Source organism: Vigna angularis, chromosome 5, assembly GCF_016808095.1.
Source record: "Vigna angularis cultivar LongXiaoDou No.4 chromosome 5, ASM1680809v1, whole genome shotgun sequence".
Taxonomy (NCBI): Eukaryota; Viridiplantae; Streptophyta; class Magnoliopsida; order Fabales; family Fabaceae; genus Vigna; species Vigna angularis.
In genome coordinates this window covers 35,625,516-35,643,748 of record NC_068974.1, presented here as the reverse complement: position 1 = coordinate 35,643,748, position 18,233 = coordinate 35,625,516, and the positions used below count along the sequence as shown (strand labels likewise).

The 18,233-nt window shown below is 34.0% G+C and overlaps 3 protein-coding genes across 8 annotated transcripts; 2 read left to right on the top strand and 1 right to left on the bottom strand.

The window, feature by feature from the left end:
* Positions 1-286: 286 nt before the first annotated feature.
* On the top strand, positions 287-5,157 carry LOC108319614 (UDP-glucuronic acid decarboxylase 6). Of its 3 annotated transcripts, none has more exons than XM_017550803.2 (13): positions 287-405; positions 886-1,000; positions 1,547-1,633; positions 1,720-1,807; positions 2,158-2,249; positions 2,500-2,564; positions 2,655-2,743; positions 3,615-3,692; positions 3,806-3,899; positions 4,147-4,213; positions 4,300-4,363; positions 4,475-4,515; positions 4,732-5,157. In XM_017550803.2, exons 2-13 carry the CDS (start codon positions 911-913, stop codon positions 4,912-4,914), a joined length of 1,038 nt encoding a protein of 345 aa, XP_017406292.1. In that variant the 5' UTR covers positions 287-405; positions 886-910; the 3' UTR covers positions 4,915-5,157. The 3 variants fall into 3 exon arrangements, with proteins under 3 accessions (XP_017406292.1, XP_017406290.1, XP_017406291.1); XM_017550801.2 differs by lacking the exon at positions 287-405 and adding an exon at positions 417-544; XM_017550802.2 differs by lacking the exon at positions 287-405 and adding an exon at positions 593-751.
* A 947-nt stretch (positions 5,158-6,104) lies between these two features.
* Positions 6,105-15,991, bottom strand: LOC108319616 (THO complex subunit 4B). 4 transcript variants are annotated; one of them, XR_008249225.1, is made up of 6 exons: positions 15,689-15,991; positions 15,446-15,590; positions 13,781-13,849; positions 13,524-13,699; positions 12,312-12,854; positions 6,105-6,306 (listed from the first exon to the last, which is right to left on the bottom strand). XR_008249225.1 is itself a non-coding variant. In XM_052878577.1 (5 exons), the coding sequence occupies exons 1-5, from the start codon at positions 15,826-15,828 to the stop codon at positions 12,680-12,682; spliced, it is 705 nt and encodes a 234-aa protein (XP_052734537.1). In that variant the 5' UTR covers positions 15,829-15,991; the 3' UTR covers positions 11,924-12,679. The 4 variants fall into 4 exon arrangements, 1 of the variants encoding a protein (XP_052734537.1); XR_008249223.1 differs by lacking the exon at positions 6,105-6,306 and adding an exon at positions 9,369-9,728; XR_008249224.1 differs by lacking the exon at positions 6,105-6,306 and adding an exon at positions 11,636-11,826.
* LOC108319612 (uncharacterized) lies at positions 6,354-11,477 on the top strand. The gene is made up of 11 exons (XM_017550800.2): positions 6,354-6,861; positions 6,960-7,044; positions 7,382-7,578; positions 9,369-9,451; positions 9,840-9,885; positions 9,993-10,049; positions 10,167-10,221; positions 10,308-10,408; positions 10,504-10,567; positions 10,660-10,793; positions 11,115-11,477. The coding sequence occupies exons 1-11, from the start codon at positions 6,781-6,783 to the stop codon at positions 11,286-11,288; spliced, it is 1,077 nt and encodes a 358-aa protein (XP_017406289.1). The 5' UTR covers positions 6,354-6,780; the 3' UTR covers positions 11,289-11,477.
* Positions 15,992-18,233: the final 2,242 nt, after the last annotated feature.

Below are 18,233 nucleotides of genomic sequence, written 5' to 3'. Positions count from 1 at the left end.
TTCTGATTCTCCACTTTACCCCGAGCCCAAGGTATGTCATGTGAGGGTGAGTATGTGAATCACATCACAATCACAATTTTATTTAGAAAAATATTTTTTAACAACTTTTTTTTTATAACTTTTTTATAATAATAATTTATGATTAATTCGTTTCAAATATACGAATAATTGAAACAGTGATATGTCAAAAAAGTTATTAAAAATTTTTTTAGAAAAAAGATGTTAAAATATCAAGTCCTTTTATTTAACAAAGAGTTCAAAAACATTATGATATAAATATCAGTGCATTGCTCCCACATACATCACATTCACATAATTTCCTTCACCTTGCTGAGTCACTACTCGATATTCATATTCAACCGTTAATTTTTTTTTGCTTAACCTTCATTTCGGATCAGATACTCGGTAATTAACTTGTAACTTCGTATTTGCTTCCGTAGATATACGTTTTTTTCTTTGCATGTTCTGTTCGATGTGATTTTGATTTCCCTCCCTCACTCCTGTCGTTGCCTTGGACCTACCATTTTACGTCCTTCAACATTCCGTGAGTTTGAAGGCTTCCTCTTTTTATATTATCGAATTGAATTTGTAAATGTTTTCATCCTTTATAGTTTAGCATTTGGTGGAAGAGTCTTCTGTATTTGGATCTATATATAGTCTGGTTCATGATCACCATGTGTCTGGATCAAAAGAGTGTGTAGGGTTTTGGATTGGGTTAGGTTGTTTGGTTTTCTATGAAGCAAGCAATCAGGTTCATTACCTGTTCTCTTTTCACAATAGGCCATTTTATTTCATGGCACTTGATTTGGATTACGAAAATTTTGATAACTCGTTACAGTTATTCGATCTGTGGGAAAACGTTTAATCTCTTTGAAATTGGTGCAGAAGTTGAACTTTAAAGGTTTTTGCAATGGCATCTAATTCTTCTGATGGAGATTCTAGTAAATCACCGAAGCAGCCACCCCTGCCATCTCCCTTGCGTTTCTCCAAATTCTATCAGGTGAACCGTCGGTTTTCTATTTTACGGTTTTCTTGCATCGTTGTTGCTCTTATTGTTTATCTGGATCGTACGATTAAGATGTGTTGTTAATTACCTTGGTAGATTTTTTATTTATTCAATGGTATATTGTTTTCACCATTTATTAAATGTGATACAAAACAAATATAATGGATGAATTTTATTTTTGAGCTTGAGTTTGTTCTGAGGAACCGCAAATCAGTACGATCTACTATTTTCATAGAACGCAGTCACCGAACCTTTAGAAAATCGAATCATAGGAGCTTACCCTGCAAAATGGCTACAGCTCAATTGTTTTGGGGAGTATATACTGATCAATGAAATTGAGTTGTTTTTTTCATTTATCTATTCTTTTGTATACGTTAGGTTCAGAAGTATGTGTGTGCAAACAGGCATGCATGTTACGACTGTTGATTGAAATTTGTCGTGTGATTATAAACAAGGATTTTGCCGGAAAGAATCCTTAGTTTACGAAACATTTTTTCTGATGCCTTGTTTCACTAACATTTCTTTCATTATTGACGATAGTCTAACATGAGAATCTTGATCACTGGAGGAGCTGGATTTATTGGTTCTCACCTAGTTGATAGATTGATGGAAATTGAAAAAAATGAGGTTAGATAATTGGTTTATTCTGTTTTTAATACCTTGTTTTTTTCCTTCTTTAACAATTATATTTTTTGTTGACATAACATGATCAGGTCATTGTTGTCGATAACTACTTTACTGGATCAAAGGATAATCTCAAAAAATGGATGGGTCATCCCAGATTTGAGCTTATCCGTCATGGTATACTCTGCTTTTGTTTGCCATTCAACTATCTTACATATTAAATTGTTGTGCTTGTGATAGACTGAAGGATGGGAAGTGATTTATATTAAAAGATAGAAGGCTTCAAATGATCGTTCTATCAACAAAAGCCTCAGTTTTTTCACAATAAATTTCAGTAGTTATATTTCAGACTTCAGCTACTTCATTAATCAACTTCAGCGTTGCTCAGTTCGCATTATGCTATTCTCAAGCAACATTATCAGTGATACCTTAGTTTATTTTGTATAATATATGATGTCTAGAATGTCTTAAAATCTGTCTGAAAATCGATAATTCTGATGCACATTATCGTTATGATTCCTGTGTAGATATCACTGAACCTTTGATAATTGAGGTTGATCAGATCTACCATCTTGCATGCCCTGCATCTCCTATTTTCTACAAATATAATCCGGTGAAGGTATAGTTTTTATTCTTGTTTTGTCTGCATTTCGTTATCTTTTGGTTGGCATGCTAACACATTTTTCTCAATTGCTGACGGTTTTGCTTAACATTAATTTCATAGCCATTGGCCCATTATGTGGCTTTCTGCAATCAGCAGTATATTTATTCTACTTCGGTCATGTATCTATCCTTATGCATTTCCTGCAAGTTGTTTTTTTGCTGATCCTAGACAAATTATATAATTCACGAAATTATAATTTTTGCAGACAATAAAGACAAATGTGATTGGCACACTGAACATGCTTGGGCTTGCAAAGCGAGTTGGAGCAAGGTTGGCAAATTTCTTCGGAATTCAATAATTCCAACTTCTATCAAATTTTAATTTTATTTGGTAAAGTCTTAATTCTTATTTTATTTTCAGGATTCTACTTACCTCAACATCGGAGGTATATGGGGATCCTCTTGAGCATCCCCAAAATGAAAGCTATTGGGGAAATGTGAACCCTATTGGTACATGCTTTTATCTGTCTCTATCTCTATCTCGTGCTTCTTAAATGAGATTGTATTCTGCTAATGATTGTGAAAGATATCTGCACTGTATAAACCATGGAAGCCTACTCTCATTTAATTTTTGTACTAAATAGTCGCTTAGGGCTTGAATTTATTTTTCATGACAAACAATAATTAGTTGTGGACTTGCGAAGCGAAAAACATATTTTATAGTGTGTGTGGAACCTTACTTTTCCACATAATAATTAACTATTTGATGCAAGGTTGATAATTTTGAGTCAATGAAATTCTTTTAATACAATATTTAGGTAGATGTGGTCTAAGCACTGGATTATCATTGTTAGATATTAAGCTAGTGCACATAGAATTGCAAAAAGAACAGAATAACTTCTTTAGTAACATATTGGGTCGAATAAAGGCCTTTTACGACGAACTGGAAAGAATTCAGCTTCCACGTTTAACAACCCATACAATGTGGAGCACTAAGTACAAAGGATCCAACCTACAACTAAGTCCATTTATGCAGGACTTTATTAGCAATAAATAATAAACTGAATTGACTAACAAGAAACCTTATCGTAATATATATCCTCACCTAAACCTGATTATGGTCTAATCCGTTCAAGTTAGAAACTTGCAAACTCCCACTATCTTCCTCAATTTCACCAAGTTCATGTCTTCCACTTCATTAAATGAACCACAATGTACCAGCTTCACCTTTCCATCATCGCTGAGGTTAATGGAACTGGACGTGGATATGCTTACACCATCCATGGAATACAAGAATTTTTAAAGCTCGATAATATTGCCACAAAATACTAAACTGAATTGACTAACAAAAAACATCATCCTAACACTCATATGTCTACAGGAGTTCGTAGTTGTTATGATGAGGGAAAGCGTGTAGCTGAGACTTTGATGTTTGACTATCATAGGCAGCATGGCTTAGGTAATTTATGGTCTTCTTTTCTTCATGATTGCCGATTGTTCGTTTTAAGGTATAGTTGGTAGAAAATATTTTCTCTGTAATTTAACAGATATTTTTGTATTCTTTCAACATAGAAATACGTGTTGCAAGAATCTTTAACACGTATGGGCCGCGCATGAATATTGACGATGGGCGTGTTGTCAGCAACTTCATTGCTCAAGCACTTCGGTAATTAAAATTTCTTTTACTGTTTGTGGTTTATATGTTGCATTGTTGTTTCTACATAGCTCTCTTAATTATCGTTTTGGTTGCCGCGTTCAGGTCTTAAATAGAATATGTGATGAGTGCAACGCTCTAGCATCGATTATTGATTTAATTATTTCAGTACCTTGATTTTGTAGACTAACCTTGTCTTCTTTTTCTTTCTTCCCATTTCTAATTTGATGCTTACTTCACTATCTTTGATGTACTTTAGTGGTGAACCCTTGACGGTCCAGTCTCCAGGGACACAAACTCGCAGTTTCTGCTATGTCTCTGATCTGGTATATATTCCATAGCCTATGCGCATATCTCTTGCATTGGGTTGATATTAGTATTTGCTAAGCTAATTTTGATTTATTGTGATCAGGTCGATGGCCTTATCCGTCTCATGGAAGGATCCGACACGGGGCCAATCAACCTCGGAAATCCAGGTTACATTTATATTGCAAGGCCTGTTTATGAGTATCTTAACTGTTTCGAACTGAGAAAACATCTTTAATTTCTTTCCCCTTATTTATTTGCCTCATTCTCTTCCTTTTCAGGTGAATTTACAGTGCTTGAACTTGCTGAGACAGTTAAGGAGGTTAGTTCAAAGCTTAATAGAGTTCACTTCTCTAGTTTTTTCATACTTACGTTTTATGAGTGTTAAAGTGTGATTTAAAACTTGGTAACCTCGGGAGGGAGCTATTTTATGGGGAAGGTTGCATATTTTCACAATACAAGATTAAGTCATGGCGTCTATACTAACGGAATTCTGGGAAAATAGATTTTAATTTATGCTTTTGTGATTCATTTGCAGCTAGTTAATCCAGATGTAGAGATAAAGATGGTGGAAAATACTCCTGATGATCCCCGGCAGAGAAAACCAGACATAACAAAAGCAAAGGAGTTACTTAAGTGGGAACCAAAGTTCCAGCTGCGAGATGGTCTACCTCTAATGGAAGAAGATTTCCGTTTGAGGCTTGGAGTTGTCAAAAAGTAATTAACTTATATTTTCCTTTTAAATCAAGCCAGAAATGGATAGATAATAAGTGGGATGGATGAGTCTAAAATTTCACAATTTTCCTTTCATAATTATGACAAGGGTCAAAAACCGTACTCTTGCTTTTATTTGACCAAAAACACTGCAGCAATAGTGTCTGCAAATTTTGCCGGTAGTATTCTTTACTGTGATAAACTTTCTATTGAGAAAAAGAAAATCCCCCTCTTTGTAGTTCTCTTGTTACATGTATTCGTGATATATGATATTTAAGTACTCAGTCGTACAAAACCTTTAGTACTTTAAAACAAAATTTCAAGTTAGGATGACTATAAATTTCATGTATTTATTTTCCTTTTTCACTAGTTTCCAACCATTTCCCCTTACAAAAAATAAGATGAATACTAAGAATACTATTTCATGAATAAGTTTCAATATTTCAATTCCTAATTTGAAATTTCATTAATGAATAACAAAGCGAAACAAGAATTTGAAAAACATAACCTTTTAATGAATACCGACACTCATTAAGAATTTAAAAGTAAATATCCTTGTTACAAATATTTTCTAATTTGCAAAAATTAATTGGCTTAGGATGTTTTAATTAATTTGATAGAGAATTATTAATATTTTTTGTCATCCTGTTTACTTTAAAATATTTACCAATTTTATCAATAACTAATTTATGCTGAAAATAATACGTTTAGTGGGATCTCACATTTCAATCACGTTTAATCAGCAAGAGTCCCCCTCTATTTTTTTAACTTGGTTAAAAAAATCATCAACATATAAAATTATATGTTTTTGTATTATTTTTATATGCCTGGTGTTTTTAGTCGACTATCTCTTTTTTATTTTCATTTTTATTATATATAAATTAAATGTAATAATACTATTTAAAAAAAATTATAATAATTTAAATTGATCACTGTAAATTCAAAACATAGTTTATACATTTAAATTTACTAATTTATTAAGAATTATAAAATTTACCTGTAGAATTTATTTCTTATTTATATCAATTTACAAATTTAGTGAATTTTAATTAACTATTAATAAATAATTACTGGAAGAATTAATAAACTGGCTAAAGTAGACGAAACTGTAACTGCATAGTTGTTTCCCAGTTAAATCACATATCTATTTCAATCCACCAATTCAATTAAATTAAGGAAAGAAAAAGAAAGATTCATCTTCGCGAATCAACGCGGTTCCACCAGAACAAAAGCAGTGAAATTGTTTTCTTTCGTGTACGGCGATTGGAATATCCACGAGTCCGTCCCATTCACCATGTCACCGATGAGTTGACGATACAATAAATAACACATACATTGAGTAAGAATAACACTAACCTCCATTTCACGCCACGTCAGATTCTTTCATTATCCAAAACACCTGCCATGCCACCGCATCAGTATCCATATTCAATAATACGCAAAAAGCATCGACAGACATTATTTTGTGGCAGAAAATAAACCCCTCTCGCTTGTGCCATCTAACGGTCACGCTTCGATCATTTCACTTCCTTTTCAAACCTTCGTCACCCGTTCCTTTCTTCACCTTCTTCTGCATTTGCTTTCTACGATCTTCCTTTCCAAAACAAGCAACGAAGACCTGAAGCGGTTGCGTTCCTTTCTTCGCTTAAATAAATCTCCAAAACCAAAATCTCCGAAACTGCACCAAACCAACCAACCTCTCTCTCTTTCTTTCTCTCTCTCTTCGCTAGATTTAAATCTTGATTTGATTTCCTTTTTCATTTCTCTTCCGTCGCGAACATTCTAGAGAAATGGCGAAGCTACGTCTGGATCGGGATTAAGGCGCTAGGGTTTTGTACGCTGCCTTCGATCCTGATTCGGATTCCGATAGGAAATGTCCGAACCTAATTCAGCGCCCCGAACCTCCGCCTACCTCGACGCGCTCTCTCAGGCGATCCACAAGAAGCTTCAGAAGGTCCGTTTTCTTTTAGTTTGTCTCTCTTTTCGATGTAGCGAAGTGGAACGAACGAGTAATTAATTATTAGTTTTGTGTGTGTGATGAATGTGGTGCAGGCGTTGGCTAATTCGTCGCAGAGGCGTAATTTGTTGCAGGAGTTGTTTGCGGATATAGCTTTGGAAGTCGATGACCGAGCCAAAGGTATTAAAACAATGCGTTATTTTAAAATGTTGATTTTCATTGAAGGTTAACTAGCATGCATGCGGCTAGGAAAGTCCGATTATAATGTCTTGTTAACGTAATTAGGTATTCTGTTATGTTATGGTGCTATTTGGTTGCAATTTGTGCTTGATCACCTGTTATTGGGAATTCTTGAAACTCGTGAGAATGGAATTCACAACAACAATGTGGGTATTTGAATTTAAATAATGTCTTAGGAACCTTTCTTTTTCGTTCTTAGAAGGGGGATGCATGTGTTATCTTTTATTTGTCAAACAAGTGTTACAGAGTGCGTGTTTTCCGATTTTCATAATAACAGATGTAATTCTGAACAAGGAAGAAGATGACATTTCTCCAGCAGAAGATATTAATGATGGTCCTTTATGCTTCTACGATGTGCTTGCTGATTATTTTGTGCGTGTGTCTGAGAGCGGAAAACCTATCCTTGACTTGATTGTTCAACTTTGGAGCCAATCGTTTGCTTCTCATATATTTGCCCTCCTGTTTCACAAATGGGTATGTGAGTTTGTGTCTGCTTTTGTCTTATTGCGTTCTTGATCACGCTTTTTCCTACACTTGTTTGTGTCTGCTTTTGTCTTATTTTATGATCTCTCATCACTGGTTTAAAATTACTACATTCACCTTAAAAAAATAAATGAACGAGTTACTCACTCACTCAAATAGTTTTCCCAGCCTGGATTCTATTACTCAAGTACTCACTCTTTTATTTTGTTCTTTCTTTGTTCTTTTTCATTTAATTCCTGACAGTTGCATTCTCGTTGAGTAGTCTAAACCATGTTGCTAACATTCGATCATGAGAACAGTTTTATGGTAAAGGAAAATATGTTTAAAAATCCAAGTCATTGAATAACATAACGTAAAAATCAAATAGAAAAATTATATATCATTTATAATTATAATAATAACAACAACAAGAACCTAGAACAATAGCAAAAAGTTACTTGGATGTTGAAAAAGGTTTGGAATTGGAATTGAGAACTTTACCACTTACAGGTTGAGAAAACCTGAACGGTAAACATTAATGATGATAAGAGATATTTGAGATGACAATGATGTTTAAATATCTTAAAAATAGAAATCAGCGGCTGTTTGAGACTTGTACAAAATAATTTTGTGAGCTGGATGGTCATTAGTATGAAATGAATAGTATCTCTTCTTGGGATCCCGTACTTTAGGCAGTCACTTGCAGACCGTTAGCATTCATAATTCATTGCTTGCAAGGCTAAAATGTCAGACCACTTTTTGAGAAGATAATAGATTCTATATTCCATGGTCGGTCATATTTTGAACTTGTACTTTACCTGTTCAAAATCATAGAAACCTCTCTTTTCTAATCTCTAAAAGGAAAATTAATACTTGTTTATTTTATGATCAAATATTTATTTGAAAACTCTTAGCTCATGCTATTGTTCTGTATGTCATTGATACTCCAACCAGTTCTAGCAGGTGCCTTTCTGACAACTCTGAACATTTATAATTTACGTATGTGAGATTGTGAAGCGTGCACATTGTCTGTGCAACTGTTCAGAGTGACTGCTATTCCTGTTTTCAGTTAGTTAAAGGAATATATAAACATTTGGCATGTATCCCATTTGTCATTAATGTACTGTGATTTCCTATTGATAACTCAAATTTTGAAATTCTAATAAGCATTTATAATATATGTTCCTGGTTTCTAAAACTAATACTTTCCCTGATTTCAGACCCAAATTTGTCAAACCTTAATGGGTTCTGCAGCTGGTCTTAGATTTAATATTTAGGAATGCAATGCAATATTTTGAAATATGTAGCATAAGTATTTAATTATTTATTCAATACAAGTGAAATGATTTGTGGCATTATTTGTCTGTGTCTGTGTAGAATATGTATGAATATAATTTGTTTATTATTTTATAATAATGAAGGATTTAAACATTTGAAAATTTTCGTTATTCACAAACTTAGTTATCATATTATATTATTTCGATCTTTGTACAAAACATATTTAACTTCTGCTGATAGAATTTTATAATGTTTATACAGGGTAACTGGTATGAGATGGGATGGTTCTGGCCTTTTTAGGATATTTTATTTCATTTTTTGTCAACTCTGTCTTTTAGGATTACAGAGGATTTCCTCTGCTATTATAAGAATTGAATCTCCATATTTCTTAAGCAAAACCCAAATTCCTATAAAATTCTGATGAGTTGGATTAATCACTGTTATTCATCTTTCATGAATCCTAATTGTGGTATATATAGTAGCTTCATTGTAGTTTTGCTTAATAACTTCGTAACCTTTTGCAGTTATTTGAATTTCATCTTGATAATCCAGAAGTGCTCCTCCGGTATTCATCTGCTCTGGTTGAAGGTGCCACAAATGTTTTCTGGTATGAATACAGGCTGTTATAAAAGAAAACTTTACATAATTAGGTTTTGCCTTGGATTTGGATTGACTGGCTTTTTGTACTAGTTACAATTGTATTGATTTTCATTATTATTCCTGGACAATGTATGAATTAACTTTAATTATCTGTTCTCCCTCTAACCGGGAAGAAGAATATTTCTGAGTGCTCTTCATGATTTTTCTTTCAAAAAAAAAAACCACCTGATGTTGCCGTGCCATTTCCATAGCAATCCATGCCTGTCCCGTCCCCTCCATGAAAACTGAAAGTAATGGAAAATATTATTAGTTACTGAGATTGTGCCCATCGGTGGTACAGACTCAAATTTAATCTGGGATCATATTGCAATAATATTTTTCAAAACCATGTGCAGGATTGACATCCAAACAAATACTAGGCGTTTTCGGTCTTTATTCTGTGTAAGTCCTTGAAGGAATCTAATGTTTGTTGCACTGATATGGATCATCTGACTAATGTTTTGATTATTGGTTCCTTTTCCCAATTCTTTTGTTTCCCTCAAGTTCAGTACCTTCTGCAAGATGTTGCATTAGACCACACTCGATTGAATAAAATTCCTTTCCAGGTGAGATTAACCCTATAAAAGCTATAGTTTTGGTTTGTCGGAACCTTGAATTACTAAATTAATGTTTCTAGCAATTTGCATTCTGAAAATTCTGTATTTTTCACCATATATTATCAGGCTCAGCGTGATACCTATCTCTTGCTCTCAAGATTCATTCTATTATACAGTAAAGGTAAAAATTGACGTTTGGGGCAGTGGATTATTGGCTATAATTGACTATCTAGTAGCCTGTTAAAATATAATAAAATTCTTTTGCAGCTGGCAAAATAGATAGCTTCTTAAAACAATGTCCTGCTTTCCCCACTGCTTTTCTAATTGGTGGTCCAGCAGATATATTTGTTACTGAACTCACTGATCAGGTACGTTTGAATTACAATTTACCACTTCATGATTAACAGCCTTATCCTCAATTTCATTTGAAGAGATGAAGATTTTTTTTCTCGTGACTTGCCAGCTTCAAAAGCTAAAGGTGGAACCTGTGCTTCTTCATTACCTTTCAGAAATGAAGATCCTTCAGGGTACTATATCAACCATATAGATGCTATTTGGACAGAGACTACTAGTATCTCGTCCTGATTTAGCTTGCCTTTTTTTTATGCTAATGACACAGGTATGGAATTGAGAATGACTACTAGTACAAGATTAAAAACTTGTCTGTATAGCTTTACTTCTCCTGGTGGTCCAATGTATCCCACGAGAGCCGTTCGTCATGCAGCTTGGGAAGCATTAGACTTACTTTTTCCGGTTAGTATTTTTTTTCTATTTCGTACTTGAGTCACTGCAAAGACTTCGTTCTTTATACCCCTAAATCATGCCGAAAAACAGAAAGTCACCCTAGTTAACTAAAGTATTATTTACTTTTGATTATATGTTTATAAGAAATCTTGTAGGACAGGTACATTATATGATTAATCAGTAGTGCAAAATTGTTTAAGCTACCACTAGATTGAGAAGAATAGTTATTTTAGTAAAATAGACCGGACACATGTTTTTTTTTTTCCTCTTTGGTCATTTAACTGATTTCCTAATAAGTGCAAATTGCTTATGTTTATACCCTGTATACAGGTGGGACGTTATCCGCGGCATCTTATTAGTTTGTTCTTCAGACTGCTTTATCCTTGGTATTGGCCATCTTCCTGTTGGAACTTCGTCGTTGCTTGTGTTCAGACGATTTTCTACTCGTTGCTGGGGTTTATATTTTCAACGTGGCATAAGATTGCCAAGCCAAAATCGCAATAAATTCCTGTGTGTACAGATTATCAAACTTGCTAAAGTTTTGTTTGTTATTGTTAAGTTTGAGAATAAGTTATATAGCGTTTAGATTAATGAGAAAGGACTGCAACCATTTTTGCTCCCATATGAACGGTGGTTACAGCGAACCACATAATTATATATCAAGTAAAATTATGAAAATGAGATCGAAAACTCGTCCGTTTTAATGTGTTAAACAGAAAGTTGTCGATTTAAACGATTTAAACGGGAGAAAAAGGTTTTCTTTCTCCATCTTTAAAAATCAGATTTAAACGATTTATTGAAAACTTGAAGCAAGTATTTTTGAAGGCCGAACAATTTTAACTAAACATATCTGACACGTCTTTCATTCTCCAATCTTTATCTCTTACACGATGTCGTTGGGACAGCAGCAGATCTAGAGTATCTGTTCAATTATTTACACATTGAAACGTTTCTAAAAGTTTAAAAGCACTGCAAAAAACACCACAATCACTCGCCAGTTACAGGGCAAGCTAGCACAAGCTGGCCTCCCAATGAAATGTTCCTAAAAAAAAAATTAGTTGTAAACGTTACACTAGGTTAAAGGAAGTTAACACCACCATTTCCCACTGCTAAGAATGGGGTTATCAATGACTGTCTAGTTAAAAAGAATCTCTGACTAGCGTGTGATTATAGTAAAGTATGGCTAGGAAAATGGCCTAGCATGTAATCGTAACCAGCAATGACAGTTCTAATAGATTCACTACAAGTGAAGAGCTGAGGATACCAACTCCTATAGCAAATCTTGTAACACCGAGTGCAACCAGCCGATGAAGTCAATTAGGATTATAGGTTCCATCTCACTATATAATAAGCCAAAACTACCAGACAGAGAGGAAAGATGTCCCCAACTACAACAAGTAGAACATCTAAAAGATGACAAACCTCAATGATTACACAACAAAAGGCAATGTCACAATATAATAAAAACAGATCACATGACTATTTTCTGGGGAGAGAGGGTGTTAAAAGAGGAGGTAGGGAATCTACCTTATTAGAAGATTCCGCAGCATTGGTGTGGTTTAACCAAAACATCAAAGCAACTGTGGGTCAAATCTGCAGCCTCCCATATTTTGTAGCAGCCAACTAGATTTTTGTGCATTTGATAGATGAGATCATGGTTCCCACTTCCACAATACACTTGTTAATGCCAAGAGGATGCTGACTACTGTTTCGTAATCCATAAGGAAAATGATTAATAGGCAACAGAAGCCCAAACTCCACGGGTCAAGCGTTCACTAAAGAAGTCCATTCCCTTTCCCCTAATAAATAGGGCATAGCAAGATACACAGTGTTCCATCAGCAAGCCCCGAACAACCATAGATGTTTAGCAAGAAAATAAAACATGGGCAATTCCTTTAGTTCAATTGGATTGCCTCTGCATGATATTTCTCCAGATCAGCATCCAGATCATCTGCAGATAACTTTTCGTCACGTCTTCCTCCACCACGACCTCTTCCTTGACCTCCATCCCTTTGAATGCCTTGCCCTCTTCCTCCTGGCTTTCTAAATGCCCCACTTCTTCCTTGTCCACTGAGTCAGATCAATAGCACATATGATCATCTTTAAAGAAAAAGACAACCAACTTAACAATCACAACCAAAAAAAATATTTCTTAACAAAACATTAAATGATATCTCATTACAGCCATTCATCAAATTAGAATCGAAGAAGAAATGAAATAAAATATAGACATCATCTAGGAAACAAATAAATAAACAGCCTTTCTTGCATTCCTTAAAGAATGATGGTGATTAAAATTAACACGAGCATTGCAATTCCTTTATTCAGAAGTCACTTTTAGAACACAAAAATGACACGATGGATGATTATCTCAACAGCAAGTAAATGGTAGGGCATCAAAAAGGTAAAATGCTTCCACTGTGTCGAAGGATCAATAAGTACATGACCATTTAAAATATCCAAAAACATTCAGCCATTTTGAAGACTGCAAATTGCTAGCAAAGGGCCATTTAGTAACAGACATAAATCAATTGGAAACATCATACAAGCATAACTCAGTTTTCTAGGGAGTTAAAAAGAAATAAATTTGAAACCATTAACAGATACACATTGAAAGCCAGTAAAATTTAGACAAAAAAATGCCAAATCGAAAAACATAGAATACAAAAGGTTCACAACTCCGAAAATGAAATTAAATAACAGATTATTAAGGAAAAAAGCCATTAAGCATGAGTATACCTTCGAGGACCTCCATTCAAATTTCCAATAGCTCTGTTTGCAGCGGGAACACCAGGCATAGAAATGTTTCCCACAATCTCTATCTTCATTGGTTTCCCATCTAATTGAACATTGTTGTATCTCTTTACAGCAGCTACAGCATCAGCTCGTCGTGAAAATACTACTTCTGCAGTACCCTATGGAAAAGAGTTTTTCTAAAGTACTGCAAGACAACAAATTGATCAGAAGGGCCACATCATGCCAACAGGATAAGATACCTCCGATCTTCCACTCCTGTCGTAGTGAACCCCATGCCGTTTCAGGTCACCAACTTCAGAAAACAATTCCTGGAGTGTAAAAAAACTGAATTTAAAACTTTGACTGTAAAACAGCAGAAATGCAAACATCTTTGTTTGGAAGAAGATAAGATTATAATCAAATATTTGCATTTTCTTCACGATAACACAGTCAGCTACGCAAATTTAGGTTTCTGGCAGTATATAGGTAGATCAGACCAAGGGCTGTTTCAAGAGTAGGGTATTGCAAGGAATGAGAAGGAAGTTTATTATTTTTAAACTTATGAGACTTGTGTAAGGTTTATAACAACGCTAAATAATAGATTAAGACATTGAATTTATATTAATATTTTCTTAAAAAAATGTCAAAGGAGAAAAAATATAAATATTTAGTCCCTCCTTCCCTATTCCTCCAAAATCCATGACACTTAGACTAGGTACTGGAAACTGTCAGCCCCTCTTGGCGCCTTAGAAACTTATATAATTAAAGTAATACATGACATTAGCACCTTATCAGTAACAACAACAAAATTGAAAACCCATCCACATAACTTGATAAGTTATAAACAAGGGGCGAAATAGAATGTTGACTCTCCGGGTGTATCTAGAAAATTAAACTTATTAATAGTTTTATTTACAATGAAAATGTTATCCTTGAGTAATTGATTCATATGGAACAGGAAAAGCTGTGCAAGACAATCAAATATTTTACCTTTTTCAGACTATATTGTTAATGACGTTCTTTAAAAAGCATCATTCATTCTTAAGCACCTTAAGCCAATGCCTAAGAAAACTTTTCACCTTTGACTACCTTAAAAAGCAGACACCAAAACCTTCCTTTTTATATCCTTCAAAACCACTTGTACAAAACCTTAATGCCCAAAAGCACTTTTGGGCTTTACAACCTTATAGGCATCAAACCTTACCTTTATTGAGGAGTCAATTAAATTGAAGTATAGAATAGAGAAAAAAGGAATTTTAATTGAACAGTGATTGGGCTTTACAACCTTATAGGCATCAAACGTTACATTTATTGAGGAGTCAATTAAATTGAAGTATAGAATAGAGAAAAAAGGAATTTTAATTGAACAGTGGCTTTGAAGGGGCCAAAAGGAAAGAAGACAGAGAGAGTTACCACTATCATTATTGATTTAAAATTAAGTTCGCCAGATATTGTCCCCAACATTACATAGAGGCATGTAGCCAGTACTATAAGGAGTGTTTGGAAGAGTTTTGCTGGAACTTTCTAGTGGTCTATATGTAATAACTACCAGACCTATATAACAAAGTACTAATAAATACTTTTCAAATATTCTAAAATATCATAAGGTACCCAATAGCTACGGTATGAGAACCCAAGTATATCAAAAGGAATAGGAAGAAAACAGAGCATACACTTACAACTTTTTACACACGGCTAGGGTCCTAACAACAAAGCTACTTGCGCAAACATACACTTCATAGTCACACTAACACGTCGATCCCTACTTTCTTCATCTATAAAAAAGGGAGTCGCTCTAAAACTATGCAAACACTACGAACAACAGAGACCACAGATTTCTAACAAACAGTCAGAGCAACAAAATTTATAGTTAGTGCCAAGCCTAAAACACTAAGGCCATGTACGAAAAGCACAGACATCATTACCTTAATATCATCATTGGAAACGCCATAATCCAAGTTAGAAATGTAAAGTTTGGTCCCAGTTTCCATGGAAGACGCAGAACCACCTTGAGAAGGGTACCCCGCCGCAGCCACGGGCTGATCTGCATATAAATCGTGCCTCGGGCGCCTAAAACCAACGATTAATCAAATCCAACGTAAAATTACGGTTTAAACTTCGAAATCGAAATTCAAAACAAAAAATGGATGAAAGTAAGAGGTACCTACCTTGGCGGTGGCATATGGAGCGGCGCGGTTGGCAGAACGGTTAGGGAAGCGGCGTGAAGGTCCGTGTCCGGATCCGGATGATCGGTTCTGGCCACGGAAGTTTCCGGATCCAGATTTTTTGTTATTCTTGATGATGTCATCGAACGTCAAATCCAGAGCCGCAGACATGTTTGCAGACTCAGGTTTGGGTTTTGGAACAGATCTGGTGAGGTTTTACAAACAGAGAAAGAGAGAGGAGAAAAGGATGGCCAGAGGTTTTACAAACTTTCAAACTCGAAATTCAAATGTTTTTGTTTCTATTTTTTATTGGTCTGAATCCTTTTTATTTTACTCCTTTTTAGTGCTATAATGTTTAGCATTTCGGAATATATCTTTTAGTATTCATTATAAATATTTTAGTGAAAACATTAAGACTATGATTAGCACACTTTAAATATCTTTATAATAAGTTTAACCTATTTAGTATAAATTCATTTAGATAAAAAAAATTATATAAAAGAGACATGATTTATCGGTTAATTTATTATTATATTTATGGTTTAATTATTTAGAACATTCTATTTCTGTAGAGTTTTCTTAATTAGGTTCTTGTATTGTAAAATTTCTCAATTAAGTCCCTGAATGTGAAAAATTGGATCAATTAAGGGCTTACCGTTAATTTGGGTGGACGACGTTAAAATTGAGCGTGCGTGGCAGGATGACATTATTGACGTGGCAGTGTACGGTTTACTGAGTTGGATTTGTTTGATTTACAAATTAAATTTTATTGAAATAAAATGATTCAAAACACAATTATTAAATAAAAAACAATTAACAAATGATTAAACCTTTCCTAAATCAGAATCCTTTTAGAACCCTAATTTAAAATTTGCAGAGAACCCTAAATTAGTTATCTTTGTATCGCATATGGTTTCTGCTATCATTCTTGGTTTTTATCATAATTATAATCCTTTTGAAACCCTAAATTTGAGAAATGGCACCTTTTTTTCTTGAACCCTAAGAAAATTCTCAATTTTCTAGGGTTCCTTCTTCTATGCGTGGGAGACCCACATCAAGAAGCTTCTACTTTTCCCAGGTTCAGCTCGTGCAGATGCAGGCAATGGCAAAACCCTTTCACTCGCAGATCTGGTATCGCGTTCACGCTGCAAAAACCATTTGTACATGCGTTTGTCCCCTCACCAGCTTGCCAAATTAATTGTGATGGACAACTATACGTTTCAAATTCAAATTCAACTAAACGTTTCAAATTCAAATTGTTATTTTCTATCAAACAATTCAAATTAAATATTCTGTTTCATTTTTTTTTCTGACTAATATCTCTTCAAAATCAAGCAAACCGTCATGCTCTTCAGCGTTCATAAGTGGTGCTCCATGAAATTCCTTTTTCTGGTTGCTTTCTTTCTTCTCCGGTGCTTCCATGGAGGAGCGACTTCCTTTCGTTCTCGCTGGTGGAGATGTGAAAGCTTCTTTCGTTCTTGCTCTCCTTAGGCACACGTTTTATTTCTGGGATTTCAGTCTTCCAATTTAGGGTTTTATTCAAATCCCTTTTAATTTTCCAAATTCCCCCAGATAATTAAAACGTTCTTCACTCAATTAAAACACAACATTTTTATTTGTTAACTGTTTTTTACATGTTGCGTTTTGAATCATTTTATTTAGGGATTTCTTCATTTAAAACGTTCATTTATTATGTTAAAAATTAAAACGTTGCGTTTTGATTTAAAAATTTAACTTTTTTAAATATAAAAACTCACCATTAAGCCAGGTCAACAACAGTATTGTGTCACGTCAGTACCATTTGGTCATCTCAGCAATCCACGCATCAATTTCTTTAACGCCGTCCAGCCAACTTAACGGGAAGGTCTCAATTGATTTCAATTTTCAAAATTAAGGACCATTTTGACACACTTTAGAAAACGAGGACCTATTTGAGACAATCCTGCACAAATAGGGATGTCGAAAAGGATTAAACCTATATTTATTATATGTGATCTAATGTTGATTTGAATGTTGAAGTATCTTACAAACATTCATTTCAAAGTCTTGATTGAAAAATAGTACACATTAGGAACATAAACATAGGATGAAATATTGTAAAAATATATTAACCCCTTCCAAAAACTACAAAAACTAATGTATAATATTTATTCATGTTCAAAGCTTTGTGCACAATAATTAGTTCATGAGTCAGTGTTTAAAAGTGTTTAAAGATTATTGTAGAGATCGTTGCATAAAGATTGGTGAAAAAAACTTATTCTCTAATTGATTTAATGTGTGCATATTTTAGTGATTAATCAATAAGTTAATACAAATTATGCTATGCATATCTTTTAATGATAAACCATACAAATTGTACAACTTTTAATATAAATCAAGAATATTCATTTATTCTTTAAATAATGGAATAATTTTTCATTATTTTTATATTAAAAAATCACTTAAGCTGAGAGAGCAAGTTAGAGATATTCATTGGGTGAATTTGAGCTAAAGATCCTTCAACTATAAAATCAAGTTATAAACGATCAAGATATGAAATTGGACTAAA